Consider the following 23,218-nt stretch of genomic DNA (forward strand, 5'->3'; position numbering starts at 1 on the left):
AACTCTCATTTCTTATTTTCTTTTTCTCATAATTTGATGTCAATGGAAAGCTTGGGGTGGAGTGAGTCCTATTAATACAAAATTATTTTTATTAGGAAGCGCTTTTTCCTTAAATATGAAACTTTACTCGATCTCAATATAGGTATTGAACATCAAACAAAAAAACGATGAGCTAAATGCACATTCCACACTTGTTATTGCTATAATTAAAGAGCTTTTACAACAATGAAGTTGATTAAGATTAATTTACAAAATTAATTGCCCAATGATTTTTTGAACAGTTTTTTCTAGTGCCCAATTATATATAAACGGAAGTATAATGTAATCTATTTTTTGTTTAATTACTATTTATTTGTCTATAGTCTATACTGCATACAAAAAATAAAATTGCGTTAGCTATCGAAGAATCGAGATGATAATTAGGCCCAACTTAAAGTCTTAAACAATATAAATTTGTCAACAAAAAATATACTTACAAGAATACGTTATTTTCATCACGTGAGACTCAATTTACAATAGAAATCTTAACCAAGAAAATAAGTTTACAATAGAAAAAGTTTACATAACAGCTCCAGACAACACAAATTTTGAATATTCATTCCGATTTAGTGAATTTCGAATATCATATAATTATTAAGAAAATAACTTCAAAATATGTGTAAACCCCGTTAAGATAATACTAGAGAGAGACCAAGACTTGCCTTGAATTATAACAGAAATTATCATGCATGCATGTATATATGTTTTTTTTGTTTTATTTTTTTTATATAGACCAATAACCATTAACCACCAATGAAACATATTGAACTGTCTCATGATTTTTTTGGGATCAAGCTTTTACCGGTTGAAAGGGAATTAAGTGCTTAAGTATAAGGAATATGTCCTTAATTAGGACTACATTATAGCTATTTTTGGATTGGACGAATTATTCGAAGAGGACCGTTTACTCGTAGCAAGAGCACGAGAAATTGAGTGTTTTTTTATCACAATGCTTTTTCGTAGCAAAAGTATTTACCGGTTCTCTAGAAAAAATATGTTGGTCTAGCAAAAACAATTCGAGGATTTAACTGGGAAGACAAATAATCGCTTCAGGATTTTTTCTTGTCCCGGGTACTCAATTAGCATTAAGAACTTTTCACATCGGAGGAGTATTTGTTGCATATGGCCTAATGTACACTTGCCTCCTTTTTCTCACTCTTTTGGTGTCAACTTGAATCTATTTTCTTTATGCTACCGAGAGACGGAAATAGGAACCAATTTGTTCCTAATTTCCTGCGGAGGACGAATCAAGGCCTGAATTAGTTGGTTTGCCGAGCAAGAGGAGAGAAGGATCAACAAGGATTTTATACCCTATGCTAGTCCTCTTCATGCTCGTTCTAAGCTCGAAATAGCATTTGTACAAATACACTAAACATTACTGTGATAAGAATTACAAAACCTTACGGAAACCTAATACTCTTGCAGAATATATAGCTGGACAATTAAAGAATAGAGTTACATTTTGAAAAGTAATGAGATTTTATTAAAAAGTACAAGGAAATGACTATCAGTAATAAAACACAAACTAATTGCACAAACAAATTATCAAAAGAAGAAAGGCTTAGATTATCTCCTAAACAAAATATTTTTTACAAACTTCACCAAACACATTACTATCTTAACCTTAATTTGCCCTCTCCTTGATGGAAATCTTGCTTTCTTTTCCTTTTTGAGTTGAGCACATCCCATGTCCTTCATGGTTGATAAATAATTAAACTCTAATCAAATGAGAAAAAATTTCAATATCTTATATATGGAAGTTTACTTTTTTTCATAACTATAGATAGACTCCTCTTATATAGAAAACCAACCATAGCATAAAATAATATACAAAGAAAGAAAAGTGTGAATAATTGACATTGACATGAGAAAAGTGTGAATAATTGACATTGACATGCACACGGAGGGACTTTTAACTTGACCCCCTTGACTCCAATGTTAATATAGTTTATATTAAGGTGTATATGTCGTTCGTGTAAGAAATTTTCAAATAATAGCGAGAGACAAATTCAAGATTTGAAATTTTATAAGTTTTATAGATAGGAGCGGAGCTAGCAAGCCGATAATGGGATCAACAAAATTCAAAATCTTTGACACAAATCATGTATTTTATTTGTATATGTTAAACTTAACGTATAATAAATAATTTATCAAGAACTCAATAGCTGAAGAAGAGCACCTAAAACCTATGTTGTTACTCGGACTCTTCAAATATCCATGGATGCATGTCGAATTTTCTAAAAGTAGTATATTTTTAGAGAACCCGACACGAATGTGTCAATATTTTTAGAGTCTTAGCAACATAGCCTAAAATTGCCCACAACAGCAGACATCTAGAATACATGAATTCCAAAATTCCATTATAATATGTTTCTTTTTGTGAGAACAATGAAAGCTCTGCTTGAGGAGATAAGCAGACAGGTCAAAGTACTGTCTAACAAAATGTAGTAAAAAGTGGGGAGTCAATAAGGAAAGACCAATAATTTGTTAATATTCCATCTATGTGATATGTATTCAATGCATCATCTTCTTTTTGGGAATTCCAGGATTTTAAAAATAGTTATTGAGTACTTGATAAATTTGTACATCTCTTTTTATAACCGTGGTGTTCAGGGTAATTTGCACACATATTGACTAATTTTACAGGATATATGTCACCGACGCACTAGCAAAAAGAACCAGATAATTACTTTGTCCATCAAGGCTACGACAAATGAGAAGAAATCACCTACTCCATCCGTCCCAATCGCCAACGCTATGTTGTTGAAGGATAAGTTCTGATGCAAGTATACATCTATATAAGCCTTTCATGCAGTAAGCAAAAAAGGGCAGCTTGGTGCACTAATGTTCCCACTATGTGCAGGGTCCGAGAAAGGACCCCACCAGGCCACCACAAAGGTGTATTGTACGCAGCCTTACCTTGCATGTTTGTCAGAGGCTATTTCCAAGGCTTTAACCCATGACCTCTTGATCACATGGAGGCAACGTTACCAATTACTCCAAGGCTCCCCTTCTCTCCAGTTCAAATGTCACAGAAATTGTAGCCTTTTTTCCCTCTCTTTCAGCAGCTGGTGTTTTAGTGCACCGGGCTGCACCTTTTTTTCAGCAGCCAGTGGTGATTCCTGATAAACCAGATACTATTCACCAGACGCAACCAGCTTAACAGGAACACTAACATTTTCTTCATTGATACAACTTTACATACTTTATAATATTTTTCAATTTTTTTCGTGTATACACATAACTGCATCGATCTAAAATTGAGTGAACCTTCATCAGACAGCCATCATCCTAGTGATTCTTTACATTTCGAAAAGTTCATTTTGTTATAGCAAGAATAGAATAGACCAAAAGAAATGTGACTATAATAATAGCTCCAACAAGTGTGAATTGTGGACTTGTCCATAGCATAAGGTTTGATTTCTCTGCTCTTTTAATAGGATCAACTTCTTCAGACAACGGATAGTCAGAACGCTTAGGATTCCACGTTACATACTTGTTCGGAGAGAATTGTGAAAAGATGTTCGAGAAGATGTTCTTCTTGCTTCGCTTCCTGAAGCTTGACCAGGCTTTGTCCCAATCAGTTGAGAATTTATCATCTGCAAAAGGAAAATAATTTTAATTGATGGTGAATTACCAAGTATATAAGGTGCAAACAAGTGCAAGTAGCATACGTTGAGGATAAAATTAGCGAAGGTCGTTTGAGATGGTTTGGTGATATCTTGCATCAACCTACAGATACACTGGCTCGTAAGTGTGGAATTAGCTGACGGAAGGTGTTAAAAAGGGACGAGGTAGACCTAAATTCCTATGGAATGAAGTCGTCTTGAAAGACCTACAATTTCTTGGCATTATCGTAAAATATTCTAACAAACGCAAACTTAGCTAAAACGGAGGAAAGTTGTCTAGAAAGACCTTCAATGCATTATCCTAGAATATTCTAACGAATGCAAACTTAGCTAAAATGACAACAACTTATTCAGTGTAGTCCAAGAAGTGAGGTTCGGGAAGGGTGGAGTGTACGCAGACCTTATCACAACCTTTTGAGCTTACCCTTGGTCAAGGAAACGCATTGCAAAGCAGGTCGATCAAACTTAGCTAAAATGGAGGAAAAATATCCATGTAGGTAACTTTTACTTATATTTTTATTAGGTGTGATGGTGACCCGAGTTGACCTTAGAAGGAATAGTGAGGATTCATATGGCCGACTTCAACTTGTTTGGCACCTGAAGAATACTTGTCGTCGTTGTTGTTGTTTAACTAAAAATTTACTAAGATCTAAGGTCTTGCAAGTTCAACTCTGTAACAATACTTCACCAAAGGTGCATATAGATGTGAGGAAATACCTCCACCCTATATAATTCTTAAGTAAATAAAACCCAGAGTTGATGGTAAAAAAAAAAGCCTAAACAATCGCCTATTCACGAGTTTCATACTTCATCTATCCATCGTTCTATTTACCTTTTCGCGAGTTGCATACCTCAACTATCACTCCCGTTGTATTAAAACACACCTCGATGTTGATTTGACCTACATGTTCAACACTATTAGTGAAAGAGTTAGTTACACAAGTTAGTTACACTGTTGGTGCAAGTTTGTTACAATGTACAGTGCAACGCACGTGTAGTCTAGTTGGTTAGTTAGGTAACTTAATTAGATGAGTTAGTTAGCTTGAATGATAGGTCCCTCTATAAATAGAGGTGTAAATAGTGTGTGAAGGTTGGATCATTGTGATAAAATAAAGTGGGTTCATATTCATTCTTCTTCTTCTTCTCTTCTTCTCTGAGCTAAACTCTGCTCCATTGATCATCATTGTTGATCCTCAACATGGTATCAGAGCCCGCGATCAATGTCTGAATGTGTACATACTGGTCCACTGCGCATCATCATCTCTGTTGATTAAGTGCAACTGAGTGGTCACAGAACGAGTGCACTGATCAAAACAGCAGAGGAGCTAGGGTTTACAGTTTCTGAGTAGAGATTCAATTCGTGATACACTTGTGTGCTAGAGTGGGAAAATTTCTCGAATACACAACAATGGCAACAGCTGGAGATCCACACATGAGCAATACAGCTAGCTCAGGTGGGGGACAAACAGTTATCGATGCCAATCATCCTCTGCATCTTCATGCTGGTGACACTCCACGTAGCTCTCTAGTCTCCATTCACTTAACAGGCTCTGAGAATTACGCGTTATGGAGTAGGTCAATGAAGATAGGATTGTTAGGTAAAGGGAAAAGTGCAATGCTATAGTACTCTCCTGGATCATGATCTCAGTTAGTAGGGAGTTACTAAGTCGTATGGTATATGCGAGTAATGCTCAACAAGTATGGAATGACTTGAAGGAGAGGTTTGACAAGCAGTGGCAGATCCAGGAATTTATTTCAGGGGGTTCCAAAAAGTAAAAATATAAATGTGTGAATACGTCAATAAAATATAATTTCAAGGTATAGCAGTTGTACATGCGTCCTTTTTTTTATTATAGTTGTACAGGACAGCTACTATAGCAGCTGTGCAAAACAGATTTTAGAAAAAGAAGCCTTCGCTGGTAGTGGGAATTGAACCCACAACCGAGGGCTGAAGGAGAGACTCAATAAGCGGACATAGAACAACTGGGCTATCCAACAACCTTGTTTTCAGGTGGTTCAAAATTAATATATATACATAAATATAGATTTTCTATGTTATATATACAACGTAATTTTTTGCCGAGGGGGTTCGGGTGAACCCCCTGGATACCACGTGGGTCCTCTCCTGTTGACAAGGTTGATGGATCCAGGATCTTCTATCTACATAACGAAATCACTACACTAAATCAAGGTGTCATGTCTGTGTCAATGTATTTCTCTCGTTTAAAGGAGTTGTGGTTGGAATATGATACACTTATGCCATGCCCTGGATGTACTTGTGAGGAGTCTAAAACATATGCTGCACACTTTCACTATCAGAGACGGATGCAATTTCTTCTGGGGCTGAATGAGTCGTACAACCAATGTAGGAGTCAAATTATGATGCTTGATCCTCCTAGTGTGAATAAAGCTTATTCCCTTGTGATGGCTGAGAAGAGTCAGAGACTGCTAGGAAAATCTACTCTAGGAGCTGGAGGATCTACTAAATCCCGTGATGCAACTGATGCCCTGGTGTTCTTTAGGGAATTTCACTCAAGAAAATGCAAGTTTTAAACCTAAGAGAACAAGTCATCTGCATTGTGACTACTGCAATAGAGGTGGTCACACCAGTGACACATGTTATGCTCTACGTGGTTATCCCTCTGATTGGAAAGGGAAGAAGAAAACACTCACTGGCTCAACCTCAGGAACAGGTAGTCTTGGTAGAGGTCAACATCAAAATGTTCAATCCAACAATACCACTCCTAGACCCACACAGTTCATGCATAAACCAGGATCTGGACATTTTTCTTCCAACAACTCTTACAAAAATTCTCATGCTCTTATGACTAATCTGCAGCCTAACCTGTATATGCAGCCTCAACAGTATAGTATGCCTCCATACTCATATGTACCTCAGCAGCAACTACCTCAGTTCTCTCCTGAGCAGTACCAGCAGTTGCTTCAAATGATGGACAAAGATAAGGAGCAGCGTGATAATGGAACTACTGTGACTTCGGCAGGTATGGTTAAGTGTCTTAACTGCTCCACAACTAATGATAAGTGGATTCTTGACTCTGGAGCATCTAAACACATGGTTAGCACACTTAACTTCCTGCATAATTCACACATACCCTGTGCATCACAAGAAGGTCTGGTTCACTTACCTACTGGTGTTAATGCTCAAGTTAGCCATATAGGAAGTTCACACATTCTTGGAGGTCTTGAGATCACAGATGTCCTGCATGTGCCTGAGTTTAAATTCAACCTCTTGTCTGTTCCAAAACTGACAAAAAAGTTGAACTGCTGTGTTATTTTTTATCCTCATTTCTATGTCTTTCAGGACATCTTCAGTGGGAAAGTCAAGGGGATTGGCAAACTTGAGAATGATCTCTATGTAGTGAATGTTGATTGCTTACTGAGGAATCAGTCCTATGATGTGCATGTACATACAACCTCTAATAATGCTGCTATTACTGCTTCTGCAGCCTCTACTAGTCAAAGAAACTTAGCTCTCTGGCACAATAGACTAGGTCATGCTCCTCTTACCACTCTAAGAAAACTCAATTGTTTCAAATGTATTTCTGCTAAGTTTGATGGTCCTGCTATGGACCTGTGCACTGTATGTCCTTTGGCTAAACAATCAAGGAAACCTTTTCCTTTGAGTACCACCACTTCATCTGCTTGTTTTCACTTGTTACATGCTGATGTCTAGGGTCCCTATAGGGTACCTACACATGATGGTAAAAGGTATTTTTTAATATAGACATAGTGGCTCTCAAAAACTTTCTTATCATGATAAAAAATGTGTTTGATACTTCTATTAAATGTCTAAGGTCTGACAATGGTTGTGAGTTCTTCAACACTGAAATGACTACCTTACTTCTATCACTTGGTATTTCATATCAAAGCTCTTGTGTTTATACACCTCAACGGAATGGTGTTGTAGAGAGGAAGCATAGACATATTCTAGACACAGCCAGGTCTCTTAGATTCCAGTCTCATGTACCTCTGAAGTTTGGGGGAGAATGTGTTCTTACCAGTGTGTATCTCATCAATAGATTGCCCTTTACTGCCCTTAAGGGTAAGACTCCATTTGAATATCTGTATCAGTCTGCACCTTCTCTTGAACATCTTAGAGTTTTTAGTTGTCTGGCTTATGCTACTGAAGTAAAGAGAGTGGATAAATTTGCATCAAGGGCCATTCCTGCAATATTTCTTGGTTACTCACACCTCCAAAAAGGGTACAAACTTATGGCCTTACACACCAGGGAGTTCTTAATCAGCAGAGATGTAGTGTTCAAGGAAAATGTGTTTCCCTTTCAAAAACTGAGCTCTTCCTCACAAATCTTCCCTCCTCCTTTGTTCCATGATACTACTGAGGCTCAGTCAGTGCCCTTGCTGATCCCTGCACCCTCCACTTCTGCCACTACTATCTTGCTGCTCCAGGTTCAACCCTCAGCTTAGTTCAATATGTTCCTCTTCCTACACTGTTATTACTGAATCTGCTGCTCTGCCTCCTTCCCCTTCAACTAGAAGGGCTTCCACAAGACAGACTAAACCTCCTATTTGGCCTAAGCTAACTCTGCTTGTCTATATCCCATATCTGACCATAAGAGCTATGCTGCACTCACTCCTTCTTACTGTGCTTGCTCTAACAGCCTACTCTTCGGTACATGAACCTGCTTCTTTTGCTGAAGCTTCCATGGATCCCAAGTGGATTGAAGCTATGAATTCTGAAATGGCTGCACTTAAGGCTAATAATACTTGGACTATAGTTGATCTACCCTCGGGTAAACTTCCCATTGGTTGTAAATGTGTGTTCAAGGTTAAGTATCTAGCATCTGGTGCTGTTGAAAGATACAAGGCACGACTTGTTGCCAAAGGATTTAATCAGAAAGAGGGACTAGACGACTCAGACACCTTCTCACCAGTGGCTAAAATGGTCACAATGAGATCAGTTGTTGCTGTTGCTGCAGTTAAACACTAGCCAGTGATTCAGATGGGTGTTCACAATGCCTTTCTGCATGGTGACCTCATTGAAGATGTGTATATGGTTCTTCCTCCTGTTTTTTGCAAACAAGGGGAGGTTGGTAAGGTCTGCAAACTGCAAAAATCTCTGTATGGGCTTAAGCAAGCCCCAAGGCAATGGAACTTTAAACTAACAGAAGCTCTTATTCAGCTTGGGTTTGTACAAAGTCATTATGACTACTCTCTATATACAAAGACAGCATGGAAGGATCTAGTCGTAGTTCTAGTCTATGTTGATGATCTGTTGATAATTGGCAGCTGTAGCAGACTGATTGATCAAACCAGAAGTGATCTCAAGCTTAAGTTCAAGATGAAACACTTAGGCCTTTTAAAAATCTTTCTTGGCATTGAATTTGCCAGAACCAAGGAGGGGATTGTCATGAGCCAAAGAAAATATGCTTTAGAACTCATTTCTGAGCTACGACTGAGTGGAGCTAAGCCAGTGTATGCACCACTTAATCCAAGTTTAAGATTGACCTCAATTGACTATGACTCACATGTAAACAACTCAGGGGAAGATCCAGTGGACTGTCCACTGAAAGACATTGGTAAATATCAAAGGCTAGTTGGAAGGTTGTTGTATTTGACAATGACAAGAGTGGACATCTCATTTGTTGTACAAGTTTTGAGCCAGTTTATGCATACACCAAAAGAGTCATATGGAAGCTGCTATCAGAGTAGTGAAATATGTTAAGACTTCACCAGGTCTTGGCTTGTTCATGCCATCTCAAGGATCAGATACTTTGACAGCATTCTGTGACTCAGGGGGAACTTGTCTACAAACTAGAAGGTCTGTGACTAGGTACTTGGTTAAATTTGGGGCTGCCTTGGTGTCTTGGAAGTCAAAGAAACAAGGGACAGTAGCTAGGAGCTCAGCTGAAAGCAGAATTCAGAAGTATGGCATCAACTGTGGCTGAAATTACTTGGCTTATAGGCCTGTACAAGGAGTTGGGTGTTAAGATTCATCAACCAGTAAACTTGCTGTGTGACAGCAAAGCTGCACTACAAATTGCTGCCAACCCCATCTTTCACGAGAGGACAAAACACTTTGACATTGATTGTCACTTTGTCAGGGAGAAACTGGTGCAAAAAATGATTCAAACTCATCATGTATCAACTAAGGAACAACTAGCTGACTTGTTTACTAACAGCCTAGGCAAGACTCAACATACTCATCTTTTATCCAAGCTGGGAGTGAAGGATCTGTTTCACTCATCAGCTTGAGGAGGGGTGTTCAACACTATTAGTGAAAGAGTTAGTTACACAAGTAAGTTACAGAGTTGTTGGTGCAAGTTTGTTACAATGTACAGTGCAAGGCACGTGTAGTCTAGTTGGTTAGTTAGGTAACTTAATTAGATGAGTCAGTTAGCTTGAATGATAGGTCCCTCTATAAATAGAGGTGTAAATAGTGTGTGAAGGTTGGATCATAGTGATAAAATAAAGTGGGTTCATATTCATTCTTCTTCTTCTTCTCTTCTTCTCTGAGCTAAACTCTGCTCCATGGATCATCATTGTTGATCCTCAACACTAAACCTGTTGCTGACTATTACCTCTAAAACTTAACTATAGTGTACTGCCTAAAATATAAAAGATAGTCAGAAGCAGGGGCAGCTAAACGGGGATGAAAAAGGAACAAACTCCATTTTCACTTCACCCGCTCTCTCTCTCTCTCTACTCCTAAACTTTGTGATCAGTTTTCATGAGCATCATTTGTTGGGAAAATTAGCACACAAAGACTATTCACGGCAAATAATACGAATAATGATAGACACCAAGATACGGAAATCAAAAGAAAAAACACAACCTGGAATGAAACAACTTAATATCACTAATAGTAAGGAAATTTGAACTTAGTAGTCTCAAGTAAAAACTCAAGGGACCAGTATACCCTCCAAGAAAGAAACTGAGTTTGATTTTCACGCCTCACTATAATTTCGCCCACTCTCTACCGTCGTATTTTTCTTCTGACACAGTCTGCAACTTGCTTGGATACACAAATGAGGAAGATATCCTATATTTATACAGAATCTATGCTTGGCCCGAAGCACAAAAAGAAAAAAGTAAAACTTTTCTAAAAGTTCTCCTTCATGCCTTTTGCTGCCTTTTCAAGATTTGCCACAAATAATTTTACCTGCTGCCAAAATATTTTGTAAATAGGCTCACGCCTATTCGCTTTTCTAGAATGAAATGGATCCCAAAATCTCGCCCTTCAGACCCATTCACCTGGAAAAAGATAATCCCAAACTTCTAGTTTGAGCAACAAGTTTTTTACACAATTCGAACTTGTCTCTTGCTACCATCTTAAGACAGCATATCATAAGGATTTTCACTCGTGGAAATCTTCTGCGCCTGCAGACATTTATTCTCCACTCTCAGAAATTTAGTGACATCTACATCCATAAAGTTCATTCTTGTGTGGTACGTAGAATTCTTGCTCAAAGTCTATTGTCCCTAACTATCATAATAGACGCATGCTCCTCTTGAGACAAGGCAATTTCTTGAAGAAACCGTTTTACCCATATCATTTCTTCGTCAGCGTCCGTAGCAGCAAATATACTCCGGTTTAGTTGTAGAGAGTGTGACACACTTCAGCAGCTTTGGCTATTATGATATGACTTCCATGGAAAAAGTAAACATATATCAGTAGCAAATTTTCTAGGATCAAGATCACCCGCTATATCACTTGACAACATACACTCAAACTAGAATTTTGATATTACCTTCCTTGAGTGAACAGATTTGAAAAAGGAGATTTGTGGAGCCAATCCCCCACTCCAGAAAAGTAAATAGACATGCGCCCGTTTACAAATACTTTGGTAGCAAGCAAATAGTGGTGGTTGTGAAATCTTAAATGAAAAGAAAAAGGAGTGAGAGAGAATTTCTAGCTCTTTTTCGCTCTTTCTACTTTTGCTACTTGGAGGCCACATCTCTTTGTGCATAGATAGAGGGTCTCTCCCTCATTGTATCCAAGCAAGTTACAGAAAGTGCAGGAAGAAGAACAGACTTTGAGGAAATAGAGTACAAGTGATATTATAGCCTTGTTGCTCGGACTCATCAAAAATGTCAACGAGTGTGTGTCAGATTTGCCAAAAGTAGTGTATTTTTGAAGAATCCGACATAGGTGCAGCATCGAAAGTGAATATCCTGTACAACTTAGTATTATAGTGAAGCGGGTAAATCAAAAGAAGGTTCTTCCTTCTGAGTTTGTAGAGGTCTACTCGAGACTGGCAAGTATAAAATTCCTTGCCATGGTGATTGTTACTCGATTACAGGAATCACAAGGATTCGAGGATCGAGTTGATTGCCCAAGAATTAACTCGAGGATACAATCTCAGAAGAACGAAAAAACAGAGAGAGAGAGAATTAAGAGAGAAGGAATTGTTTTTATTTCATATCATGATTGTAACTGAATGATTACATGCCCTATTAATAGAAAATACAAGTTGATCAGCTATGCTAACTAACTAAACAGTTACAGCTAACAAACTCAACTAATTGTTCTGCAGCACACTGTACTTAACTAACTTTTGAATTCTAACTTGCATTCTATTTATGATATCAGTACTGCCCCCTTATACAAGATCCTTATCCTCAAGAATCAAAAGATGGAAAACAAGCTTTCAACACATCAACAAATTACCAGGTGGCTGCATTAGTAGGAATATCAAGCCACTTTACTAACACCTGCGCAACAGCCTTATTGCCCTTCTTGACCATTCTTCTTTGCAAAGCAGACTCAGGATGAGGACAATTTGGATTAGCCAAATCCACTGTAGGAGGACAAGTGATAGTAGAAGGAACTTCATAACATCTTTTCAACAAGGACACATGCACTGTAGGATGGATTTTGACAGAACTAGGCAACAAGAGAGTGTAGGCCACAGGTCCAACCTTCTTGATGATTTGAAAGGGGCCATAATACTTAGCAGACAGCTTATGAGTAGAGTGACTAGAGATAGTAACCTGCTTATATGGTTGGACTTTAAAATAGCCCCAGTCACCAAATTTAAAATGTGTATCGCTTCTATGCGAATCCGCCTGTTGCTTCATTCTTAATTGAGCCCTGAGTAAATGGTGCTTCAAGAGCTGCAACTTAAGCTCTCTATTAAGTAATGTAGTGTCCACCTCAGTAGAAGTCGATTCCCCTGGTATATAAGGAAGATGTAGAGGAGGAGGTCGCCCGTATAAAGCCTCATAAGGAGTATTCTGGATAGCAAAATGAAAACAAGTATTGTACCAATACTCGGCCATAGGTAAGCAGGCAAACCAATTAGAAGCATCATCACTACAGTAGCATCTTAAGTAGGTCTCAAGACATCTGTTAAGCACCTCAGTTTGTCCATCGGATTGAGGGTGGTAGGCTGTGGAAATATGCAATAGCACACCCCGAAGACTAAGGAGCTCTTGCCAAAAAAAGCTAAGAAATACAACATCTCTATCACTTGTAATGGCATCAGGAAAACCATGCAATTTCACAATATCGTCAGGAAAACCATGCAATTTCACAATATCGTCAAGAAACACCTGAGCTACTGATTGAGCTATATAAGGATGTTTTAGGGGAAGGAAGTGGCCATACTTGCTCAATCTGTCAACCACTACTAATATGACCTCATAACCATGAGATTTAGGCAGACTATCAATGAAGTCCATGCTAATTTGAGACCATACAACTTCAGGGATAGGCAGGGGTTGTAATAGATCAGGGTAAGCAGCAAGATCTGACTTATTTTTCTAGCATACATCACATTTTTGGATGAACTCCTTCACCTCAGTTCTCATGTTCTTCCAATAAAACAGTGTCAACAACCTCTTGAGAGTAACTTCTAACCCTGAATGACCTCCATGAATTCCAGAATGCCAAAGAGTAATGATATCAGTCCTCAAATTCTGTACCTTACCAATTACCAGTTTACCTTTCCTTCTCAATTGGCCTTGCATCCAAGTAAATTGTTTATGAGAAGAAGGATCAGCCTGCAAATCTGTAATTAGCTGATTTAGTTCAGGATCAGTATGCCAACTGTCTACAATAGCATTGAATAGATCAATATTGTCAGGAGAAATAACAAGAGCAAGCAACTCAGCACCAGTAACCATTGAGAGGGCATCAGCTGCTTTATTTTCACATCTTTTATATTCAATAGAGTAGTCAAAGGGCATCAATTTAGTCAATCACAACAACTGAAAATTGGTATGCAGTTTCTGTTCCATCAAGAACTTCAATGCCTTTAGGTCAGTTCTGATGATAAACTTTTGACGCAATAGATATTATGACCATTTAGTAACAGCCTGCACAATGGCTAGTAATTCTCTATTAGACACTGATAGAGAAGCATGTTTTGGAGATAAAGCTTTGCTAATAAAGGCTATAGGATGCCCTTCCTGCATAAGCACAGCACCAATGCCATAACCACTTGCATCAGTTTCCACAATAAAAATCTTGCTAGCATCAGGTAAAGCTAAGACGGGTGATTGCGTCAATGCTTCCTTCAATCGTACAAATGCACCATGAGTTAGAGAGTTCCATTTAAATCTGTCTTCTTTGTCAAATCCTTTAGAGGTTTGCAAATTATTCCAAAACCTTGTATGAATCTCCTGTAATATCCAGCCAATCCTAAGAAACCCCTTAATTGTTTCAATGTAGTAGGAACAGGCCAATTCCTGACAGCTTGGATCTTTTGAGGATCAGTAGATACACCCTCAGCAGTAATAAAGTGGCCAAGATATTCAATCCTCTGAACACCAAAAAAGCATTTACTTTTCTTGGCAAATAGCTGATGTTCTGCCATTTTCATGAACACAGACCTCAGATGTATTACATGCTCTTCCATAGTTTTACTATAAATCAGAATATCATCAAAAAAGACCAATACATTCTTCCTTAAAAACTTCTGAAACACCGAATTCATCAATCCTTGAAAAGTTGCAGGAGCGTTTGACAATCCAAATGGCATGACTAAGTATTCAAAATGTCCGGAGTGAGTTCTAAAAGCAGTTTTAGGAACATCTTCTTTCGCCATCCTCAATTGATGATATCCAAACCTTAAGTCAATTTTAGAGAAGATTTTGGATCCTCCTAGTTCATCCAATAAATTTTCTACAATAGGGATTGGAAATTTATTTTTCACAGTAAACTTATTCAAGTCTCTATAATCTACACAGTCTCCATGTACCATCTTTCCTACTAACACCACAAGTGAGGCAAAAGGACTACAACTAGGTTGAATGATCCCTTGGTCTATCATTTGATGCACCATGTTTTCAATGATATCCTTCTTAACCGAAGGATACCTGTAAGGTCTCTTATTCACAGGCTCAATACCAGATTGCAATACAATTCTATGATCGAATATACCTCTAGATGGTGGTAGGTTAACAGGTTCTTCAAATAATGTAGCAAATTCTGATAATACCTCTAATATTGTAGGATCTTCCTTTCGATCATTATCAGATTTTGCTGGATACCACTTTGCTTCATCACTTCCTTGAGGGATCACATGAATCATACACAACTGAGATTGCATTCCTGTGTGCTTTGCCAATTTTCCAGCACTAGGAGTTAACATTTGACTGTCGGACCCTCTAAGTAGATGTTTTCTCCCTTTGTGCTAGAATTCCATTATTAAGTTTCTAAAATTCAACTTGATATCACCTAGAGTCAACAACCATTGAACTCCCAATACAACTCCACAAGATCCCAGAGGTAACAATAAGAAATCAGCACAGAATTCAGCACCTTGCAACAACCAAGTGATAGTAGTCATTTTATCCACTTTCATACTTCCATTTGCAGCCGCCACTACCTTAGGGTTAATAGATCTTACTTCACATCCCAATTTTCTGACTAGTTCAAGATCTATAAAGTTGTGAGAGCTCCCAGTATCAATTAGTCTATACAATCTCATTTTAGAGTGATAACCAGTCACCTTCAAGGTTCTAAATCCTAAAGATCCATTCAAGGCATGCATAGAAATCTCCATGTGTTCTACAGGTTGTACCAATTCCAGTGGATCAACATGTTCCTCTTGTACTTCTCTATTGTGTTCTTCAACTAATGTCTCCATTTCTTCCGTTTTATCTATTTCCAACAAATACAATTGCTTGGAGGTGCTGCATTTATGTCCAGGTATATACTTCTCATTGCAGAAGTAGCACAATCCCTTTGCCCTTTTGTCATTTAGTTCTTCTATGCTCAAAGTCCTTCTGTTCACTCCCTTAGAAAAATTGGGGATTATAGTTACCAGGTGTAGGCAAAAGAGGTTTGTTATTGCTATTTTTCTGATCTGCAATCCTCCTTGCATTAATCTGAGACTGCACAGCTGCTGGTTGTCTCATAGCATTTTGATATGCTTCTTGCATTCTTGCATTTTTGTACACTTGGGAAAGTGAGGAAGGAATAGTGATCTTCACGGCAATGTTTAACTCAGGTTTTAAACCTCCAATATAACAACTGATAGCATTCTCTTCTGAGAGATTTACCCTTGTCAAACTTCTCTCAAAGGTTGCTTGATACTCCCTTACACTTCCCGTCTGTCTGATCTTTTTTATTTCCTCCATAGGATCATCAAAGTCAGTGCCAAACCTCCCACCCAAAGCTCCAACATACTCCTTCCAACCAATTGTCTGCAAATACTGTCTATATCTCATAAAAGACACATGCCATTGGATGGCTTCCCCTTCCAACTGCATAGAAGCAATTGTCACTTTTTCTTATGCCGCTACATTCTCCATAGAAAAGAACTGTTCAATCTTAAACAACTAAGATCTCAAATCATCTCCATTGAATTTCAAGAATTCCATTCTTGACCATCGATTGAAGCTTGAATGATGGAATTTAGGACAATTATGAAATTGAGAGTTATTGCAATTGCCAAGACTCCATTCTCTTTCCCTATGCAATTCGACCCTCTCACCTTGATCAGAATCTCCTTCATTCCTCAATGGAACAGTGTTTCTTCGATTATCACCAGCTAGCTGCTTCCTTAATTCCATCACTGTGTGATCTAATTTCTCCAAGGATGAGACCTTCCCAGCTAGATGTCCCACCGCTGTTATCAGATTTTGCATCATTTCACGCAAATCCCCAATTTCTGCATTAGGGTTTTCGTTACTCGATTCACCAGTTACTCGAGCTCCCTTCACCATTGATGCCAAGGATAGTCAATCTCTGATACCAATGTTACTCGATTGCAGGAATCACAAGGATTCGAGGATCGAGTTGATTGCCCAGGAATTAACTCGAGGATACAATCTCAGAAGAACGAAGAAACAAAGAGAGAGAGAGAGAGAGAATTGAGAGAGAAGGAATTGGGTTTATTTCATATCATGATTGTAACTGAATGATTACATGCCCTATTAATAGAAATACAAGTTGACCAGCTATTCTAACTAACTAAACAGTTACAGCTAACAAACTCAACTAACTGTTCTGAAGCACACTGTACTTAACTAACTTTTGAATTCTAACTTGCATTCTATTTATGATAACAGTGATACTGGTTTGCTCCTATCAGGCCGTCTCTTTCCCTATTGACAAGTATTTTCCACGTCAAAATCTTGTGCCCTTGTTTCTCACTTTTTATTCTTGTTGATTACCTCATGTTGGTGTCCATTTTTATTCCTATATCATGATTCGTGAATATTATTAATGTGCACTATTTTCTCCCAATAAAACACCCAAATTGCAATTCTGTTTTCCCCCATCACATGAGCTCTTTCAATCAAACTCTTCATAATGTGCTTAGTCTCCTCTTGGGTAGACCAGCCTAACCAGTAGAAATAATGGATGGAGCTCCAGTCAGATTTCCTACAGAATCCAAACTGCAGAAAGACCAGTTCAAAACCAGTACAACTAGGAACCATACATCTCATTATGAGAAGGGAACACCGCTATCTCAGTATATTCCTCTGGGGGATGTGTGTATCTCTACTGGTTTTCCCTCAAGTCACCTCACCAGAATCTCTTTAGTAGTAAGAGGGCCTCTCAATCTCTTTCAAGTTTACGTGCTTCCGACTCATGGCTAACATTCCATGAGCCAATAGAACACCTATTACCACTAATCAACATAGTAGAGCCATTTGTCATGATAAACACCCTCACAGAGGAAGCTTATAATAGGCAGCATGCAACAACATAGTAGATGTACTTGATAGATGTGCCAATTGAATTGGTCAGTATCATGTCTGTCGAAGATTATACCACCGAACAGTTTCTAAGGACTCCTACTGACCAAAGATTCCTAGGTACCCTAAACTAATGCCTATGAACAATAAGGGAATCCTCGAACTGCTGGTCGTAAATAATGATTACAATCAGGGAAGGGGACACTCAAAACAGTATAAATTGTAGAATAGCGAAGTTTGATAATGAGAAAAAAAATGGCCATTAAAGATGACCTGGAACACAAAAGCACTCTAGAAATTCGCTGTTTGGAAGGCTTGCCTCTAAAGAAGCTAACTCACACAGGACAATTGCTAGGGGTTGTAATTTGTGCAATAGATGTTCCATTTGTAAAAGCACCTTCCAATCACAATGCTGCATTACTGGGAAGTCAGGCAATCTAGTGCACGACTGCATGCTGCTCAACTTGTTTGCGTACAATGGGTTATGTCTAGGACCTTGAAGGAGGCAAAGCTAAGAAGGACAAAAGATGGAGAAACAGATGAAGCCTTTTTTGGATGATTAGAGTATGCATCTTATGGACAGTATGGCTAGAAAGAATCAATAGATGTACAAATGAAAGAAAAAAACAGTTTTTATTTGAACAATTGATGCTTAAAGTAATTAAACTTTTGGTATAGAATGAAATGATGTACATCACATTGATAGTATTTTGGAGCTTCGGGATTCTATGCAAATGTAACAGGCAGAAACTTTGCACAGTTTTCTTGAGCACCCTCTTGGTGCTTTTACATTAGCGAAGCTACCAACCAAATAGAAAAGGGTGCCAAGGTTGATAATGCCATCACATTGTTTATGGCATAGAAGAATTAATTACTGGAAAGAAGAAAGGAGAAGATCGCGTTTATAGGTAACATTAGGAAAGTGACACTCTTTTTAGTACATTGCCGCTTCACCTTTCCCTGATAAAGTTATTCATTTAGCAAAGACCAAACAAGTAATCACTAAAACATTTCGAGGCAGTTACTGTAATGGGGTCCAAATCTAGAGGCAGGCTCTATACCACAGTCGCAAACAAGAAAGGAGGTTATTGTAATTTACCTTTTTTTGTTGGATACCCCAGCCATTCAATAAAACAGATGGTATTCTTTGAAAACCACTGCCAGAGAAGCTTCAGAATTGTAGAAGGCATTCTTAGAGAGCTTAGATAAGCAGTGTTTTCTATGGATTATCTATTAATCGAACCTACAATTAGTGACTTCCACGGTGTCTTAGAAGCAGTTCAAACTTTTGGAAATCACAGAGAATGAGATTTGTTCCTGATACTCAATAATAACCGGTTCTGGAAATAAAGGACTGGTCTAAAGATACTGAATTGCAACTAAAAGATTACAACTTTGCAGCAGTTTTCACTATAACAACGATAAGGGCCGAGCCAGTTACTAGTGAATGGTTGAAAGCTGCTGATCTGCAACTAAAGGACAATTATTTGGCAACTCCAACACCATCAATCAATGAACGGTCAAAAAGAGATATTGAATTGCAACTAAAAGACTGAAACTTTGCAGCAGCTCTCACTATAACAAGAAAGAATTAAACCGTTACTAGTGAATGTTCGAAAGCTATTTATATGCACTAAGGACAATAATTTGGCTACCAACATCAAAAAAAGGGTTAAGCTATATATCAATGAATGCCACAAAAAGATGCTGAATAGAACTTTGCAGCAACTTTCACTACAACAAGAAAAGGAATGAACCAGTGACTAATAAAAATTGCCTAAAGCTACTGATATGCAACTAAAGAACAACAATTTCAACACATCAAGAAAAGGTTCCAAGACCTATATCAATGACTTTGTCAAAAGCTACTGAATTGCAACTAAATACTAGAACTTTGAAGCATTTTTTGCTCTAACAAGAAAAAGGATTGAGCCAGTTACTAGTGAAAGTGGTCGAAAACTACTGATATGCACCTAAAGGACAACAATTTCAATAGCATCAAGAAAAGGGTCAAGCTATATCATCATTCTGCTGTCAAAAGCTACTGAATTGCAACTAAAAGACTAGAACTTTGCAGCAGTTCTCACTATCACAAGAAAAGGGTCAAGCTAGATACTAGTGAAAATGGCCTAAAACTACTTATTGCAACTAAAGAACAACAATTTCAACAACATCAAGCCAAAGGTCAAGCACAAGATCAAGAAAAGGGTTGAAAACTACTGTTATGCAACAAAAGGGCAACAATTTCAGCATAATCAAGAAAGGATCACGCCATATATCAATGAATGGCCATTCTGCTGTCTAAAGCTACTGAATTGCAACTAAAAGATTAGAACTTTGCAGCAGTTCTCACTATAACAAGAAAAAGGTCGAGCCAACTACTAGTGAAAATGATAGAAAACGACTGATATGCAACTAAAAGACAATAAGTTCAACAACATCAAGAAAAGGGTCAAGCTATATATCAACAAATGTTCAAAATATTTTATACTGAAGTGAAATATCCAACCTAATTTGCTGTTTGGAATCACCACATGCTGTCTAAAGCTGCTGAATTGCAACTAAAAGACCAGAACTTTGAGGCAGTTTTCACTATAACAAGAAAGGGGGCGAACCAGTTACTAGTGAAAATGGTCTAAAGCTACTAATAAACAACTAAAGAACAACAATTTAGCAACAATTTCAACAACAGCAAGAAAAGGGAAGAGCCAGTTACTACAGATAATGGCCGAAAACTACTGCAACTAAAAGACAACAACTTCAACAACATCAAGAATAGGATCGAGCCAGTTACTACTGATATGCAACTAAAGGATAACAATTCAACAAAAATGAAGAAAAGGGTCAAGTCAAAAATCAATGATTCAAAAAGAAAAATTATACTGAAGTGAAATACCCAATCTGACTTGCTGTTTGAATCAATATTCTGCTGTCTAGAGCTACTTAATTGCAACTAAAGAACAACAATTTGGCAACACTTTCAACAATATCAAGAAAGAGGTGAAACACAACATCAAGAAAATGGACTAAAGCTGCTGATATACAACTAAAGACCAACACTCTCAACAACATCAAGAAAATGGACTAAAGCTACTGATATGCAACTAAAGGACAACAATTTCAACAATATCAAGAAAAAGGCCAAGCACAACATCAAGAAAATGGACTAAAGCTACTGATATGCAACTAAAAGACAACAATTTAAACAAAATCAAGAAAAGGGTCAAGACAAATACCAATGAATGTTCAAATTAAGTATAAAATACCCAACCTGAATTGGTGTTGGAATCACCATTTTGCTGAGAATCTTTTCGTGAACAGCAAGGTTTAAGACCCTTTTGAGTTCTTGGAGAAGACCATACACCATGAGAAGAAATGTTTCTGAATGATAATCGAATATCCATTAGTATATCTGTGCTTTGATTTCAAGAAGTTTGTCTATAACTACTGTCACTACCACTTTTTCCTCTTACTGGAACTGTAAGAAGACAGACAAAATATACGTGGTGCATAATGCATACAGAGGGTCAAATATTTGGGACTTGTCACTGACAACATGAATGAAAGATTATGTCTATTTATTTTCTTTCAATGGTAAAAACTACAAAAAGATATACTACTCCTCCACTTCGTTTTAGTTAGCACTTTTTTTCAATTTAATTAAAACTTATATTTCAAAATATAATTAATAAACCTATTAAATATTCTCTTAGGAGGTATCGAGTCGAGGAAATATCGGTATTTATTTTTTCCAACCAATACATTACGATCTTAAAAAATATTTAAAGAATAAATAAATAATAATAATAAAGATAAAACGTGAAAAAAAAATTGTTGAAAAACTATTTTGAAGTGATGGATAAATAAAACTGAAGAAAGGGAGTACTAGGTATTAATTTTAGGTTTGATTGATTCAACTTCACATTAAAATAATCAGTTTAAGAGTAAGTTATAATGCTTTGTCTTAAAGTAAGTGTCATCTTAATAAAAAAAAAAATTATTCTAAAATAATTGTCACCTGAAAAATATATTTAAGATAAAAACTAGAAATATGTTATTTCAACTATATATTTAAACTAGTAATGCTGATCGTAAGAATGGAGGATTAGTCTCACGACTGTTGGTTGTGGGAATACCTTAGAAACAAAAAAGAACTATATCTTTGAAGTTTATTTTTTAATAGTGTTCAATTTCAAAAAATATTTATTAAATAAGAAGAGTTTATAGTAAACTATATATTATGTTTAATTATTAATTTTTTAATGAACGTGACCTTTACTCAGAAGACATTAGTCCTCATGAAACTTCTTGAAGGACGAAAATCAAAATGAGAGTATAATTCACTAATTCAAAGATAATTCAATAAGATCTTTATGAATTCATTTTCAACCGCATCAAACTCAAAATCTTTTAATATTGTAATAGAGGAATGCTTATCACCGTAACAATTCATTCAACATCTATTATACACTTTAGAGCGTGTAAGAATGATGCTAATGGTATATTAATAATGTTTTTATTAATAATTCTTGTATTAGGTATATTAATATTAGTTATGCAGTCAATATTTTTTACACACTGATCGATTTGATGTATTATTAATAATATAAAAAATATAATTTTTATAAAATAATATTTATTTTAAAAAATATCCTTTCTAGCTTTGTACACTCTTTTTTCAAGTGGAAAAAGAGGTAGGCGGCAACAACAACTGTGTAGAAATTTCAAATTTGTTTGATTGTAGTTCAATTTGGATTCTCCGACTTTCTTTTTGCATATATGTACTCTTAGAGGCATTATTCTTAAAAACAATTATCAGAGTGAAAGTAAATTATTTATCAGAGTGAAAGTAAATGGACTCAAAATAAGTTGTTGTTGAAGACTACCGTTGCTTTTCCATAGTGACTTCATTCTCGGGTTGGAAAACCTGTTACGAGTTGGCATCTAATGAGATATTAGAGAAATCGAGATTTTTTGTAAAATGTGGTTGCACTTCTCTGCTATGCCAATGATTTTCATTGATAACCAAAACAATCAACAACTAGATATAAAAAGAAAGAGAGAAAGTACAAAGAAAATGAGCAAAAAGACGGAAATATCTAAAGAAATTAAAAGATAATTGTGTCATTTACTAAGTTAATGCATGTGTTGAAGTGTTTTGTATTACTAATGCATAAAAATTGTGGTATTGATAATATACATCTTAATACACAATAGAGTGTATAACTAATGCTTGTATTAGTTATACGTAAATTTAAAAAATATATTAAACAAGATATTAATAGTAGACACAACTAATGCAACTATTATTCTTTTTACGGAAAAGGGCCAAAACTACCTCTAAACTATATGAAATGGAGAAAAATACCCTTCGTTAGTTTTTTGGCTCAAAAATATCCCTCTGTTAAATATTTGGC

The 23,218-nt window shown here is 36.8% G+C and overlaps 1 protein-coding gene across 2 annotated transcripts; it reads right to left on the bottom strand.

The window, feature by feature from the left end:
* Positions 1-3,198: 3,198 nt before the first annotated feature.
* LOC107842928 (transposon Tf2-1 polyprotein) lies at positions 3,199-21,353 on the bottom strand. 2 transcript variants are annotated; one of them, XM_016686981.2, is made up of 2 exons: positions 21,073-21,353; positions 3,199-3,638 (listed from the first exon to the last, which is right to left on the bottom strand). In XM_016686981.2, exons 1-2 carry the CDS (start codon positions 21,203-21,205, stop codon positions 3,358-3,360), a joined length of 414 nt encoding a protein of 137 aa, XP_016542467.1. In that variant the 5' UTR covers positions 21,206-21,353; the 3' UTR covers positions 3,199-3,357. The 2 variants fall into 2 exon arrangements, with proteins under 2 accessions (XP_016542467.1, XP_047252063.1); XM_047396107.1 differs by lacking the exon at positions 3,199-3,638 and adding an exon at positions 4,182-13,660 and having other exon boundaries at positions 21,073-21,203.
* Positions 21,354-23,218: the final 1,865 nt, after the last annotated feature.

Source organism: Capsicum annuum, chromosome 9 (genome assembly GCF_002878395.1).
Source record: "Capsicum annuum cultivar UCD-10X-F1 chromosome 9, UCD10Xv1.1, whole genome shotgun sequence".
NCBI classification, from domain to species: Eukaryota; Viridiplantae; Streptophyta; class Magnoliopsida; order Solanales; family Solanaceae; genus Capsicum; species Capsicum annuum.